This window comes from Caretta caretta, chromosome 4 (assembly GCF_965140235.1).
Source record: "Caretta caretta isolate rCarCar2 chromosome 4, rCarCar1.hap1, whole genome shotgun sequence".
Taxonomy (NCBI): Eukaryota; Metazoa; Chordata; order Testudines; family Cheloniidae; genus Caretta; species Caretta caretta.
The window spans coordinates 69464493-69481162 of record NC_134209.1 but is presented as its reverse complement, the minus strand read 5'-3'; the positions used below and the strand labels follow the sequence as shown (position 1 = coordinate 69481162).

At 37.1% G+C, this 16670-nt stretch overlaps 1 protein-coding gene across 8 annotated transcripts in view; it reads left to right on the top strand.

Annotated features, from left to right (window-relative positions):
- Window positions 1-16670, top strand: part of FBXW7 (F-box and WD repeat domain containing 7) — a 249601-nt gene that overhangs the window by 136823 nt on the left and 96108 nt on the right. The window contains exon 1 of one of the 8 annotated variants that reach the window (XM_075127736.1): window positions 5043-5341. The exons of the other annotated variants lie outside the window; for them this stretch is intronic. Coding sequence (XP_074983837.1) covers window positions 5195-5341 — 147 coding nt within the window. The 5' untranslated portion in view covers window positions 5043-5194. Of the gene's footprint in view, window positions 1-5042; window positions 5342-16670 lie in introns of those variants that run through there. 8 annotated transcript variants of the gene reach the window in all.

The following is a 16670-nucleotide window of genomic DNA, read 5'->3' as shown; positions in this document are numbered from 1 at the left end:
ACTAATCTAATCGCCTTTTATGATGAGATTACTGGTTCTGTGGATGAAGGGAAAGCAGTGGATGTATTGTTTCTTGACTTTAGCAAAGCTTTTGACACGGTCTCCCACAGTATTCTTGTCAGCAAGTTAAGGAAGTATGGGCTGGATGAATGCACTACAAGGTGGGTAGAAAGCTGGCTAGATTGTCGGGCTCAACGGGTAGTGATCAATGGCTCCATATCTAGTTGGCAGCCGGTATCAAGTGGAGTACCCCAAGGGTCGGTCCTGGGGCCGGTTTTGTTCAATATCTTCATAAATGATCTGGAGGATGGTGTGGATTGCACTCTCAGCAAATTTGCGGATGATACTAAACTGGGAGGAGTGGTAGATACGCTGGAGGGGAGGGATAGGATACAGAAAGACCTAGACAAATTGGAGGATTGGGCCAAAAGAAATCTGATGAGGTTCAATAAGGATAAGTGCAGGGTCCTGCACTTAGGACGGAAGAACCCAATGCACAGCTACAGACTAGGGACCGAATGGCTAGGCAGCAGTTCTGCGGAAAAGGACCTAGGGGTGACAGTGGACGAGAAGCTGGATATGAGTCAGCAGTGTGCCCTTGTTGCCAAGAAGGCCAATGGCATTTTGGGATGTATAAGTAGGGGCATAGCGAGCAGATCGAGGGACGTGATCGTTCCCCTCTATTCGACATTGGTGAGGCCTCATCTGGAGTACTGTGTCCAGTTTTGGGCCCCACACTTCAAGAAGGATGTGGATAAATTGGAGAGAGTCCAGCGAAGGGCAACAAAAATGATTAGGGGACTGGAACACATGAGTTATGAGGAGAGGCTGAGGGAGCTGGGATTGTTTAGCCTGCAGAAGAGAAGAATGAGGGGGGATTTGATAGCTGCTTTCAACTACCTGAAAGGGGGTTCCAAAGAGGATGGCTCTAGACTGTTCTCAATGGTAGCAGATGACAGAACGAGGAGTAATGGTCTCAAGTTGCAGTGGGGGAGGTTTAGATTGGATATTAGGAAAAACTTTTTCACTAAGAGGGTGGTGAAACACTGGAATGCGTTACCTAGGGAGGTGGTAGAATCTCCTTCCTTAGAGGTTTTTAAGGTCAGGCTTGACAGAGCCCTGGCTGGGATGATTTAACTGGGAATTGGTCCTGCTTTGAGCAGGGGGTTGGACTAGATGACCTTCTGGGGTCCCTTCCAACCCTGATATTCTATGATTCTATGATCATTCCATTACGTATCCTTTGCCTACACACAAGTTTTGTACAGTATAACTATGCCAGTTGTGGGTGGGTGTTAACCATTCCTCTAGTATGGAAGCAGTTTACTTATTCCCCAGCCTGTACGGAAACAAGCTATACTGGTATAAAGCACCTTCCTAACAATATAACTGTTGGAGTGGTACCACATTAACTATATCGATTTAAAACATTACAACTTTCAAGTGTAGGAAAGCCTTTCTGGTAGTTGGCTGATGAAAAGCTGGTTTCCACTCAGGAATTGTTCTCCGCAAAGTCAAAAGACTGGTTCTTGTACATCTGTAGGGAGATGAATGCGTGGTGGATGAGGAATAAACTTCTATATAATGTCCAGTCAGACAAATCTAAGGTTTTCCAGAATTCTCTTACAGCTAACTAAGTATACAATAAAATAGCTCCAAATTGCAAGTGGGGAGGGCGAAGGTGATGTGTGTGTTTAAAAAAAAAAATAATAAAAATAAAAATTGGTGAGGTTGTATTTTACAATGTTGCAATGCTCTATGTTATCCATTTGAGGGCACCTGTTCACCAATGATAAGAACTCTGGGAAAAGCATGTTTTTGTTTTGTTTTGTTTTTCTATTTTCCTGTAGCTGCAAATGATTGATTTAGCGCTTTATGGGGAAAAAATCAGTACATACTGCAGTTTTATGTTTTTCTTTATTTTCTCAGTAATATTAAAGTTAACATTTCAGAACTGGGTAACTAGTTATGTAGCTCTAGCAGAGGATTCTGTAAAATTTCAAGCTGCTTGTTAATACAGGTAAGCCAAAATCCATTATTCTCAGAAATTCTCACTGCACTGTTCTTAATGTAATCTTCCTGGTCAGTTAGGCTGAAAGAGTAAGCCCATTTAATATTACTTACTCGGTCAAAGGAAGTAAATTGTTCCTATAGAGCCCTATTAGTGATCCACTTTCTATTTCTTCAGTTTGAAGGTAGTTCAAAGTTCTATCACTTTTCTACATCTCTGTTTCAAAGTAGATTCTCTTCAGTGCTGTGTCCAGGAACTATGTGGTTTTAGAGGCTCTGACCAATAACAGGATAGCATTTGATGACAACCTAAGACCAAAACTTTCAAACACAAATGCCTAAAGTTAGACACCAATGTTTATGTATACAAATAGAAGTGACCTGATTTTCAAAAAAGCTCCTTTTTTATTTTAATGAAAGTCAATGGGAGCAGCTTTTGAAGATCAAGCTACTTTCATTTATTTGCCAGCTTTCTTTAGCACTAAAACTCAAATTTTCAGCTTATGTCACATATGCACATATATAGTGGCTGGTATAAATAACACATTCCTATCAGTGTTAAGAGAGCTACCTTTTCCATTTTCCTCTGCTTCTTTCACCCACTTACTGCTTAAATTAGATTGTAAGATTTTCAGGCCAACAACATTCTTTTCTTTTGTGTTTGCGTAGCACTGTGGGGCCCATATACTAATTGGGTCCTCTGTGTTAGTGTCCATAATATGAGAAATAAATAACATTATCTGCAGTCCAGTAGTATCTAATAAGCCTGTGAGCGTGGAAGAGAAGTGGATATGTAGAAATGGAATTGGGACAACTTGCATCAGTTCAGCTAGTCAGTATTATCCCTGAGAGAAATAAACATTCAGAACCACAACAAAACAAAAACCCCACACAGCTCAGGCCTTGTCTAAACTTGAAAATTAATTTGGATTAAGGTAGGGTCTGAACTTAAAGTGGAGTAGCTATTCTGAATATCTCCATATGTGGACACTTTTTTCTGGAACAAATTATTTATCTTAATCCACTCTGAAAGTGATGATGCCAGCCTCCATTGCCCACTTCTAAAGTTTTCAAACAAATGCCTTTTTGCTTTTTCCCATGTTGCCCCACAGTCTTGGGTGGCATTCCCTATGAACATCAGCAAAGCTACTTTATTATGCACCTACAAATCCCTCCTCAAAACTCTTTTGCTATGAGACCTGTAAAAAAATTGACAAGGCTGCTGATGTGCAGAGACCACTGCCTATTGTGCTGACCAGTATTGTCTCATTGTTTCCTTGTACTCCCTGTCTTTCTGTATCCATCTGTTTTCTCTTGTCTTCAGCCTTGTCTATGCTACACAGTTTTGTCGGCAAAAGGCAGCTTTTAAAAAGCTACTTTTGGCAGCAAAACAAAACCACCTCGACAAGAGACATAAAGCTTTTTGCAGCAAAGTTAAAACAACAGAGCATCAGTGTAGATGCTGCCATTTGTTATATTGACATAACTGGCCTCCCCCAGTATTCCACAATGCTTGCTGTGACCGCTCTGCTCACTGTTTTGAACTCTGCTGCTCTGCAGGCATGCATCCCCCCCATGGAAGGATTGGATTGAGAAACGTGCCCCATGGGACATTGCAAACCCTTCCCAAAGCACCCTGCAGCCAGTTGCACAGTGGGATAGCTACCCACAGTGCACTGCTCTCTGTGTTGGTGCAAGAGTTGTAAGTGTGGATGTGCTCTGCTGACACAAGGACCACAGTGTGGACATGTAACAGCAATTTAATTAAAGTGCTTTAATTAAAGCAGAATAACTTTAGTTGACAAAACTCTGTAGTGTAGACAAGGCCTTATGCTGAGATTGTAAACTCACTGGGGCTGTGTAATACAGCACCTAGCACAATAGGGTCTTGGTCTATGACTAGGCTTCCTAGGTACAATGGTAAAATACCACAACTACTAAGGCCTCTTGAAAATTTCGTACTCAGGTAAAACATTATTCCCTTTACATGTATGCAGTTTTTTTTTAAAGATTGAACTGGAAAAAATAAAATAAAATAAAATATGAGCGCGCAGTCTAAATTCTCAACCCTATTAGACTGGGCAACATCTAGATTAAGCAGTTTTTTTCACCACACTGGATACTGCAGTTCATAGTACACAGATTTCACCCTTGAAACCTGGGCCACTCTTCTCTGTTGGAGTCTTAAGTCTTCTCAGTGACATTGTTGCTTGCAGCATAGGTGGGTTCAGGAGGAAGGCCAACCATGAGCCCCCTTGTGTTTCTGTTTTATATCCTCAGTCACGTGCTTGGAGGACACAAGTCCGGGCATGTCTGTTGGGCATTGCTGAGTCCCCAGGCAAAGTTGAGCAATTCCCTTGGTGTGGCCTCATGCAGGTGAGTCACTGAATTATAACTCCCTTGTTGGACAATGGCTGTTGATGGTTGATTGACACCATGCCTGTGCGTTGGTTACTTTCCTTGCTATTGTCTCTGGGGAGCTGTCATTTGGTTGATTCCCCAATTTACAGCATGTTTTAGTGACAATCATACAAAAAATCTCATAAATTCATATGTACTAAAGATATACATATTTAGATAGAACAGTGACTTTCAGCTGATCATAACCATTTCCCTGATATCTCACATGGCATGCTTTTTATGCAATATCACAATTACATACAGATGAGGAATATGGGGGTTACAAGACGCTCCCCCAGGGTATAGTATGTCACAGTGTGATACTGTGATAACACTTGAAGTGATTTAAGACTGAATTTGCCATTTCCCTCTCAAAGGACAAGTCTTCAATTTTTCTGTAAAGTCCTTGTGTAAGTGGGTTTGTCTTTTAAAACTAAAAGCAGATGTGTTTTTTTTTAATTTTGAATCTTATGCACCCCTTTCAGAAGATGGTGTCTTCTGCATGGGAGGTCCCCCAAGCTGTTTGATTGGCAAGAGCAGTCTGCCTTCACATTAGTAGTTTATAATTCCTGTCTATACTGGGATAGCTTGCACTTCACTAAGCAGCAGAGAAGTCCAGTTACTTGGCAGGAGAAGGTTGAAAGACAAAGTCAGCAGGCTGTGGGGAGCTGGCTCATCTGTTTGTAAACTTTATTTTTAAAAGAAGTCATGCAATTTTGCTTTTACATTTTTTAGCAATGGCCCTACATTGCTAATAGATTTGTGACCAAGCAAGAACTGTAAAATGTCAAAACCAGGAAAAGCTACCATAAACCATGGCTTGGTTCCTATTGATCTTAAAAGTACAAAAGAACCTTTGCCACACCAAACTGTGATGAAGATATTTAGCATCAGCATCATTGCCCAGGGCCTCCCCTTCTGCCGTAGACGGGTAAGTACAGAATTCTTAAAAATCTGAAGTTGCATTGCTTGGCCTGAAATATGCCTTGTTATGGTGATTTCGGTCGATGAAGAAGTATTTAAAGGTGTAGTGCATGTTGCCTTGAGGTACTTTTCCTGGCACTTACATAATTTGATTTCAGTAATATTTGTGCTTCAGTTTGTAACTGAAAATCTACATATGTTGTCTTCAAGATATCCTGGAGCCTTGTTTTTTATTACACATTTAATAGAACATGGCAAAGATCCTCTTTTAACAGTTAACTGTATTAGATACATTACAAATAACATACTATATATAAACGAAGTAAAAACAAAGAGGGGGGCTTAAGTTCTCTTAAAAATAAGTGTCTGGATGTTTTATTTACAGCTTTACGCTAAAATCAGTTGCATACAGTTCTGAACTACTTTGGCATATGTGACTTGTTAGATACTTAAATAGGAAAGTCAAAGATCTTAAACTAGTTTAATATAAATATTTTAAAGGTATCTTAAAGTTCAATCCTAATACTTTTTCAGTTCACAATAACAGATAACATTTTTGCTGTTACAAAAAATAAAAATAGCATGTTACTACGTGGAGGTTGTGATAGAGTTTATATATAGACAGCCCTAGACTGTCAAACTGTTATGCTACAGCCTCAATAACTGTAATAATAAAGTTATTCTAAAACACATTTAATGAAGGAAAAAGGTTTTTTAAAATTTTGATCCCATTAAAAGTAACGTATATTTTCATTTAATTTCCAAAATGAGTGAATGTTTTCAAATTAATCTGAATTTATATTATGCTTAAACTCTTCGTCTTAAATGCTACTGAGTTTACACTTTTTAAAATAAAATAAACAGTTTTTCTTTTTTATTACTCCTTCCAATAAATCTACGTTTCAATAAATTTAGCTCTTCTCATTATGTTTCATTAAATGTATTCCTGAAGTATTGAATAAGAATTTTTGTTCCATTTATTGAAATCAATTTAAAAAAAACCTTACGTTTGCAAATGTGCAATTTTTATCTTGAATTTCAAAATAAGAGTTCTTTTGTTAGTAAACTTGTACATTTAATTAAGATCAGTTGTAAAATAGTCTTTTTAGTAAGCAGTAGTGACAGAAACAAAACTGACCAAGAAGATTGACCAGACCTGTCACATACGGAGAACATACATTGAAAGCTAGCATGTGGTACTGACCTAACCTATGCAAAATAAATAAATGAATTAAGGAAAGAAAGGTATATTCCTACCAGTTGTGTATAATGTATTAAAAATTATATTTCAGATTTATCATATTTTATTTTACATATGATCTCAATCAGTTTCAGACCTAAGAGTGCATTAATTGAAGGGTGAATAGAAACATTTTATGGTAAATAGGTGGTAAATTGACTTAAACTCATTTTCCTGATAGGAGTTCTTCAAAAATAGTAGACAAATGTAATTAAAAGCTGTTTGATTCATAACATAAGCGTGATAAACAGAAGTCTGTTTGCCTGTTAATTCTCATTTCTGTGTGCGCACCTCATTAGGCTCATGTTAGCTTGGGCACTGTAAGTAAGAAAAATATGCAGAGAGGTAAAAAAAAATGTTTATCTTTTTAGGAGAAAGATGTTAAGTTCTTTTTGTGATAGTCCAAAAAGTGGCTATTTTAACATTTATTTATGCAATTTTTGAAACTGGTACCTCAAAAAGATACTAATATTTTAGAAAAACATTTTCCACAGTGGGAACCACAGTTTGAAGAACCTTAAACATATTACAAATGTGGAAATCAGTATAAATGCGTTTCTGAAAAGACACTCAACATTCCAAAGGCAGTCAACTTAAACAATCAGCTGAGTTGTTCTAACTCCTGTTTAAAGCAGGTAGTTCAGTGAAAGTTGCTACAGGTTTCAGACCTTACAGGATTCCAAAAAATAGACTTACTTCATTTTATTTGACTAATAGGACAATATTGGAGAACACTGAAACCGTAGAAGTAATTTACTAGCCTAATTGTCAAAGTATATGCTTCTATTTTTAATTTAAGCATCATTTGTTTTAACTAATTTGTTTTATAAAACTACTAACTTTTATTATGGTGGTCAGTAATAATGAGAGGGAGGGACTCTGTCTTTGCTCTCCTGCCTAATAACGTACTCAACATCTGCATAGATCTCATTACAACTCTCTGTCCGTGTGTGTGTGTGTGTATACGCACTATATATGTGTGTATAGCTATGTGTATATTCTTGGTTTTTTAAAGAGCCTTATTTGTCAGAAATGCTGAGCACACAAATGTGCAATGGAGTGCACTGGGGTGGATGCTAGGCTTTTCTAAAAATTGGGCTCTAAATTAATGTTATCTTTCTATAACTGTCTTTAAACCTGCCATGTGACATACAGTAGAAAGTTTTATTTGAAGACTTGTCTGATTCTCTTACATTTCAAAACCTATGCTACTTAAAAAAAAACCAAAATAAACTACTTTCATTTTTAAGAGTTGCAACAGGAAACAGAATTAGCATTTGTGTTATATGGCTTTAATTAATGTGTGCTACAGTTTTACCACTTTATTATTAAAGACACTGATAAACCTTAAGAAATTTTCATGTAAAACTTGTGAAGTTTTGAGATCAGAGGTCTTAACTGATGTGTAGTTGCAATTAATCTTTTCTTGATTTCGTGACACTTTTTCTTCTATGATGCTTCTTAAAAATAAAGAAATCAAAATTGTTCCTCTTAATGTTTTTAAACTGATGATAAAACATATTGCAAATTTGTCTGCAAATATTAGTTGCTTCCAAAGTTTTTTCAGAATAAGTGAATTTGAAATGTCAGTACTAATACCTACAGGTTTTTTTATTGCTTGTGTGCTGTTGATTCATTCAAACTCTGAACTGACTTAACTGATAATCAGCTTTCTCCTTCTTTAAACTCAAGGTTTTACGCCCTATCCCCTCAATTTTACGTCAGACTAACCAAAAAAATCTAAAAAACGTGTTTGGTGATCATTGGGAGTACTTCCATTATGAGATCTAACAGTTCATATCTTGTCCATCTCTTGCACTAGTTATATTCAGCTTCTGTCAAGCAGTTTACTGTAAATGGTCATAGGATGCAACAGCTGGATTTAAAACACTTCTACCTGTAATGCCTATTTGAGATGCATTGAGAAATAATACTCTTTTAGCATTTTTTGTGTAGCACTTGAAAATAAACAGTATCAGTATAACAGGATAGTATTAGCAAATAAAGTGGAAAGCTTAGTTCATATTGCCTATTGTCCCATCCCTGAAGAGATTAATGTGGTATCCTCTAAAATAGTGTGTCGTGGTGGCCCCCGGTTTAATTGAAAACATCTCGTCTATAAACACTTCCTTAATGGTACTTGTTACATAATATGAACTAACAATAAAATCCTTGCACTCATTCTTTCACTTATTCTGTATATTATGTATCAGTTATTCAGTAGGATTTAACTATGACTAATTATTAAAATTTACTTGTGCATAATATGTGTGTTCAAAAAGCAAGTGCTATGTTTCATCTGCCGTTTGGTTCTGTTCCTCTTCTGGTTTATTTTTATGGGAGAAAATATTGCACGTTAAGTTTCAGTACTGTTGCTCTTAAATGTTGCTGTGTTATTTCATTTGGATGTTTTAATTTTTAAAAGGCATGCTACTGAAATAAGGTAACTGATAAAATCCTGATGATACAATACTTTACTTTATATTGGTAGCATGCAACTCACCGGGTCCACTTAATTAAGGGCAAGATTGTGTCTGGTCCTTGTGGATGAAAAGGAGGTGACGCAAAGAGCAGCCTCCTTGTCCCTCTTATGTGCAGCCTGTGTAAGATCCAGCTACAGTTGCAGCCTCTTGCTTTAGAGGACAGCCTGGCCTGCTCGCTCCCTCCATCCCCAGAGGTGAAAACCACTCCAGAAGAGATGGGGGAGGGTGAGGCCTCCAGCCATTCACATCAATTCTCAGAGTGAGACCAGTGCAGCAGGGAAGTAGGCTGTACCTCCTGAGGAAGTTGGGTACACTGCCTCCTGCATGTCAGAAGAAATTCTCTCTCTCTCCCTTCCCCCTGAGGCAGAATTGTTCTCCAAGCCCTCCGGGGTGATGCAGCTCCACACCTTCCCTTCTCCAGGCTGTTTGTAATTTGCAAAATCTAGCCGTAGATTATAAACTCTCATCAGGGATGTGTCTTTGTTTCAATTTTAAAAAGTGGCCTTTTGTGACAACATATAAATAATACAGTTTATTCACATAGTAGTAAATGTAACTTTAGTTACACACACAACCCATTCAAATTTCTGTGTATTAATTGAAAAAAAATGTATACATTACCTATATCGGCATTCACTGGTCTGTACATTACACATGGGTTAGGCCTGCTCATTCCACCATGATAAAACAGTTTACAGTCAGCTGCTCTGAGTTCAGATTCTCTCTGAGCTGCTATCGCACCAAAGTTTGACCTCAGTTTACTGTTCCTCTACCTAAGAGAACAGATTTGTGATGACTGCTCTTCACTACAGAACTTTATAGAGTGTGAGAACTTCCTTCTATAAAGTACTGGGAACTTGACATGAACTGGACTTGCAGTAATTTGAATCTGATGACCTTATTTTTAGAGCATGCTAAGGATCCTGTATGCTGAATCTGCATCCCTTTTGGCTTTCACCTAGTTCTTATGTGTCAGTGTGGCCTAGTTCAGGCTGCCATTTTACCAGGCTTCACTCATCTGTAGAGCCATGTAATCCATACTACCAGTCTGTCTGTGCCAGTGGATCTTCAGGATTGCTTTCAGCTTCTTGAAAGAGTGTGTGTGTATCAGTGCAGCCACCCTTTCTACTGGCTTTCTCAGCAATGCAATAGAGCAGTCTAGCCCTCACCAGCAGTCTAGCCTTACTGTACCAGCAGCCTATTCAAGTTGCTGATCTTCAGAAGATAAGCCTGAATTTCTCTGCATTGAAGTCATCCACTTGGATGTACCAGAGCAGTTAAGCATGGAAGACAAAAACCTTCTCTCTCCTGTCGACCTGCGTACTCATGTATGCCTTTCCCCTATTCCATCTAAACACCAAAATTGTTTTGAAAATAAGTCTCAGTAAAGCATCTATAATTCTGACCACATTAATGGATTCATAGACCATAGTTACACAGGTTCATAAAGGATGGCAATCGCCAAACCCTGAAATCTTCTCCATAATTCCCACAACCGCCCTGACTTTCACAGGTATGTGTTTTGTTTGTGTGCTTGTTTTTTTTCCCTCAAGCCTGAATGTCTGAGCCTTTAACATCACAGATATTCCTTGCAACTGATAAATTTTCTAGCAAAATGGCAGAAAACTTCCATAACTCGAGCATGCAACCAGAGTAAGGGGGCGGTTCACCTGTTACATAGATCTCATCCTAAATTTTCTCCAAATATCTATCAGAAAGCTAATCCAATTTCTTATTAATACTATTGCCCGAATTATTTAATCCAATTTCTTGTTAATACTATTGCCCGAATTATTTATTCAAGTTTTCTGATATGAATCTCCTTACGTTTGATGTTTTCCTGAGAGCAGATCTCAAAACTTCCAGGGAAATGTTGACATTTCAGCTTGGTTTTGTGGGCCCCCACCAAACTGCCTTTAGGACTTCACATTTGTTTTGTCATCTCTTTTATAGTAATTAAGTCTGATACTAGAATAAGTATATTAGGTTCTTTAACTGACCATTTCCATTTTTACTTTTTCCTTGAAAAAATATTGCTTATCCCAGGTTCTGACTAAGGGAACAATGCTACTGAGTTCAGTGGGCTTTGGATCAGGCCCTAGGTACAGTAAAAAAAAAAAAAAAAAAAACAAAAAAAAAAAACAGTGCATGACTACAAACAATTTTTTATTCCTTTTTTTGTCCTATGTCCCAAATATTTAGAGAGAGTTGCATATTTTGTATGTGAAATCTCTTTCCATTAGACGAGAGTGTAGAGAAAGTCAGATACCTTGTTCTTTCTTCCGATGGGATTTAAAAAAAAAAAAAGTATGTGAAAGTCTCAGTACACAGTCTACTAAGAGATCAAATGAAAATGTAGGCGTGCAAAGCAACCAGTAAAAACCCTCCTAAGTGCACCAAAGTATACTCTCAACAAGAGGCTTCTCAGAGTCGTGTGCTGAGAAGCACAGAACTTTGTACAGTGTGATTCGCAGTGCAGCCACAAGTTCTGCATAAGTCCAGCAGAGAGAGGCTGAACTTAAAGGGAGGCACTACCTCTATGGTGGAAAAATGAGCAAGTATATTCTATGAGTAATGTCCTGACCAGTGGCTGGCCTCCCTTAGAATATAAAATTACATGTTAAGGAAGCTAGGTTGTTTTTTTTTTTTAAACATCATATGTGTATGAATAAGTAAAAATGTTCTGGTCAGCATTTGCATTTTAAATACAGTGCAATCTAAGGAAAGTTAACTGAAGAAGAAATTAATCATTTTTCTTGCTACATATGTAAGGATGTGATACACAGTGAAATATATTAGAATCAAGGGTTAGTATGAAAGACTGATTTGTGAGCTCTGTGCACCACAGATCACTTCTTTCTCTGTTTATCTCCTTCACTCCTTTTTCTTTCCCCAATCCCCATACTCTTTTCCTCCTTCACTACTAGCTCCTTCTCTTCCATTCTCACATGAAGTGACAGAACAGTGATTGGCCAGAAGTGTCTTCCCACTCCCCCCAAACAAAAACTTCAGATTTCTTACTTTCCTCCACATGGGACAGTGGAGGTCTCTAATGGGGTACCCCTCTTTTCTCCTCCTATTTTCCTCTTATAACTCTGCCCTCCATTTTCTCCACACACAAACTGTGGCTGCTATCAGCATACATTCAGAGCATGTAAGTAGAGAAAAGAGGGCTATAGAGAAGGTTGAAATGGCAGTAGAAGGAAAAAAACAGGACGTTCATGGTTCATTGTTACCATATTGAAGCAAATAATTTTTTAAAAAATTCCATCAAGGCACCTCTTGTGTTGCACACAAATGCTTTGCACCTTCTGCATATGTTGTCCAAATACTTTTGACTAGAATGAAAGTTGAAGCAAAGAACTTTCTTTAAAATAACCTTAACTAAAATGTTTCTAAAAATATAGGAAATTAAGGTTACCTGTGGAATCTTAAGGTGGCCGCTAGGTGCATATGCATTATGATAGTCATTAATTACATGATCTCACAGTATTTTTGCCATACAATTCTTGCACAGACCATAGAATGGATGATGCTCACTTAATGAGCAGCTATTCAATATTTTGTTTTCTCATCATTGTTCAATGGGTGTCTCCCCCTGCATCTTGGCTCCTCATCAGATCTGTCTCCTCTTTCCCCCATTGGTCCTGATCTCCTTGCTCAGCTTGTCCCACTCTCCCTCTCCCCTCCCTCCACTGTTGCCTTCCATGGCTCCCAGTCTCGTTACCCAACCAGTACCAGTCTTCCCTACCACAGCTTACAGTTCTAGTCTCTTCTGCCCCCAGGCTTCCTTTGTACTTACGTGCTTTGTGTTTTCATTATAGAATTACATGATTAACTGTGATAATCTTGGCTGGAACCATTGTTCAACAGGACACAAAAAGCTTTCTGACTTGTGTCTAGACAGTAATTGCTGTTCAGCTATTTGAAAAGTTGTATAAGTAACACATTTTAGTTGGGGACATTTTTCTGCTTTTGTATCTTAGGTTGAAAAGAGTCTACATTTAAATCTCTTGTATTCCTTAAAATATTTGCTGACCAGCCAATTGGAATGAAAGGCTGTTATGTATAGGGACTGAGAGGCTTGCAGGACACAGTCATGTGTTAAGTTTGATCATATTTCAAAAAACAACTTCTCATCTTACTGCATCATAAATGGATGTAGTTTTTATAATTTAAAAAACTATGCATTTTAATAAATTTCCATGATAAACCAGGTGGTAAGTTTCATGATGATAGACAGTTGCACACAGTATATTAAAGTAGTGATAGCCTAATCCATTAAAATATACTACTTTGCTGCATAAGTATGTATTGGATATATATGTTCGAAGAACCTGTTGATATTGAGCAAGAAAATGCTACAGTAAATCCCAACCTTTTAAATATGATGCTACTGGTATAATATTTAATAAAGACAGAAAGCAGAGCATAATAAGAATTTTTGTGCAGTAGAGAGGACATAGAACCTGCCTGAACAGACAACATACTGAAACACTGGAATGTGTAATTTTGAATATATGTGTACTTTGCTAGTAGATCATCTGGGTACTTTTCCATAGATTAATTTTTGATCCTACTAATTTCATCCTTTCTATCTAAGGATCTCATTGTGATTTACAAACACGTAATGAATTAAGCCTGGTGAGGTAGGGAAGTACCCTCATTGTACAGAGGAGTAATAGAGGCACAGACCTTTGTGACTTGCAAAAGTTCTCATGCAGCAAAACCATGGCAAATTCGGAAGGAGAACCCAAACCCTTTTAGGGATTGTCTAAACAAGGAGCTATTGCTGAATATTGATTCCTGATTAACTATTCCTAATTAACTTCATGAGGGGACACGCTTCTTCCGAAATAAGAGTGTCATTTTCTGAAATAGCGTAATCCATTTTTTATTTTAGCCAAAAGCTACTACATGAATTAAACTAATTTGGGGTCCAACTCTCTTATTCCAGAACATATATTCAGATATGGAGTTAATTAGGAAGAATTAATCTGCTTTAAATTCACACGCTACCTTATTCTGGATTAATGTTCATGTTTAGACAAGCTCTTCTCTATTTTATACTTAAATTGATAAACTATGCTACTTTTCCTCCTGGTTTGCCTCTTGTTATTTCATATGTTTTATTAAGCTTATGTATGCTATGTTGCCTTGTGTGTGTTCCATAGATATTAGGTATCATTTTGTTCACAACTGAAAAAATTAATGAAAACAAATTGTAGATGCAAGACAGAAGTATATAAAACACTTAGGTATATTTTAGAAATCTAAACAATTTCTAAACTATAAACAGTTTTGTTGGCATCAATTTATGTAATTTAAGATTGAGTAACTTCTTATGGGGGAGTGATTGTTTTGTTTTTTTAAGGGAGGTTGGTCACAAGTTCTTGATTTCTGTACTGTAGTTAATCTATATTTCTTGCAGTATATAATAAAAGTTAATTTTGCTCACTTAAAGCATGCTGCTTTTTACCTAGTATTTTATCATTTGATATGTTTTCCTTTGCAGTTTAAATATTCTTGTTGGCTTGTGGATTTTTACTTTACTTACTATTTTTACTTTACTTTACTTATTTTTACATGGCCATTTCAAGTCTATTGTTTGGATTACAATAATACCTAGAGTCAACCAACCAAGTTTAGGGCCCCATTGTGCTCAGCACTGTACAAACACACACAGATAGTTTATGCCCTGAAGAGCTTTCTACCTAATCAGAGGAAGGGCGGATGGGGAAATAGGGGCACAGACAGGTGAAATGGCTTGCGTGGTGTCACACAGCAGGACCCTGGTTGACCTGGACTAGAAACTAGGTTTTCTGAATCACAGTCCAGTGCTTTATACATTACATCTTACTGCCTCTCTGTGCCTTGGCAATCTTCCACTGACATTCTCTGCCTCCAAAAGACAGAAAAAGAACAGTACAACAGATGCTATAGAAGGTATTCTTGGTATTTGTTATTAGCTCCACATTTTTTACACACTAACTGATTCAGTATTTTGGCACACTTACTGATGGGCTTGAAAACAATTTAGTAATTTATGTTGCTTAAATTGAATCTGCATATATAGTGTTCGGAGAGTACAAATGATAGCCTTTTCCAAAGCATGTTGCTATTTATAAACCCTACCATAAAATTACTTCTCTTGATAGCCGCAGCAGCTGACAAGAATGCTTGCAATTTTGACATGTTTGGTATAGCACCACAACATTCCTTCTTACATTTCTACCATAACTTCTTGTCAATTTCAGGTTAAACTTACTTTTTTTCCCTTTATAGTAGCAAAATATCTTTCCCCCTACAGAGTGTAGGAGAGATCCAGTTTCTGTAGCGGATGGTGTTCCTTGGGCTATGCTCTTCTAGCTAGCAAGCATAAGTCCTTCAATTGCCTAGCATGTATCCTGTGATAAAGCATGTGTGCGCTGCTTTTAAAAAGAATAAAGCTTCATCCAGAAATATGTCTCTTCTCTCCTATCTTTGCACACCCAGAGCTATTCTGTTCTGTACTGGCAGCTTTAAACTTAGACTACATGCAGGACTGGCAACCTTTCCCCCTAACAAACTTTCATAATGTAAGGGTAGGATTTAGCCTATTTAGGACTTATAGAAAGTTTGTTTTTTGTTTCTTTTTCTACACTATTTAAATCATGAAATATATTGAAAGAACTGATTTTGTTACTTTATTTTCTCTACAATAAAATATAACTCTTATAGCAGATGCTAATTGGCTTTCGCTGTTCAATACCGTAATATTTACCAGATTTTGCTCTTGCCTGTATTTTGATACATTCATCTGGTCTGAGCTTGTGCAAGGCTTTCAGTGCTGGTATCTCTTCTCTTGACCTACATGTAATCAGAACCAGATACTTGTTCAGCTTCTGTTTTCTTGGGAGTGAAAGATTTGTTCCAAACTGTGGTAATGTTCTCTTTGTTTTATGTATTTAGACCTGTAATTTTGTCACTAACATAATTGCAATTCCCAGCTCATAATGATGCCAGAAATTAAGTCCTGGTTATCAAATGCAAAGACGACATATGGCAGAATGATAGTGGTGTTGAATAATAATATAAAATAGCTCACAGTATAAACTCTCATAATCTAAATTTAGTTTTAAACTCCTGTTATAGTTTGAAATACCCTGATAATCAGAGGTCACTATCCACTATAAAAAATGACTTTGGCATCGATTGCAAATACTTGCATCTATATCAGGGCACTGAAATTCATGCCAGGGACTTAAATATTAGTGAACATGATCTTTGCAATATTTGTTCTTGTTGTATCCTTGTTGTTAACATTGTAATCCATTGTCTGTACTTCTAAAACTAGCAAGTTATTTTAGTCAGTGTTCAAGTCATATTTAATGTTGTCTGGCTTAAAACTGCAAAATGTGATTAGATGGAAAACAGACTTAGTGTCCTTGTTTTATTTTTTCTTTAAGCACAAAAATCAGATTGGACTAGGGGAAGGTAAAATTTAAAAACAAAATTTTAGTTTAATCATACTGCTTTGTTTTAAGAAAGATTTACATACAGAATGAGAGCAAATGAAAGAGAAATGTAGGTACATATTTGAAAAGTACATCACTCCTTATTTCCTTTTTACA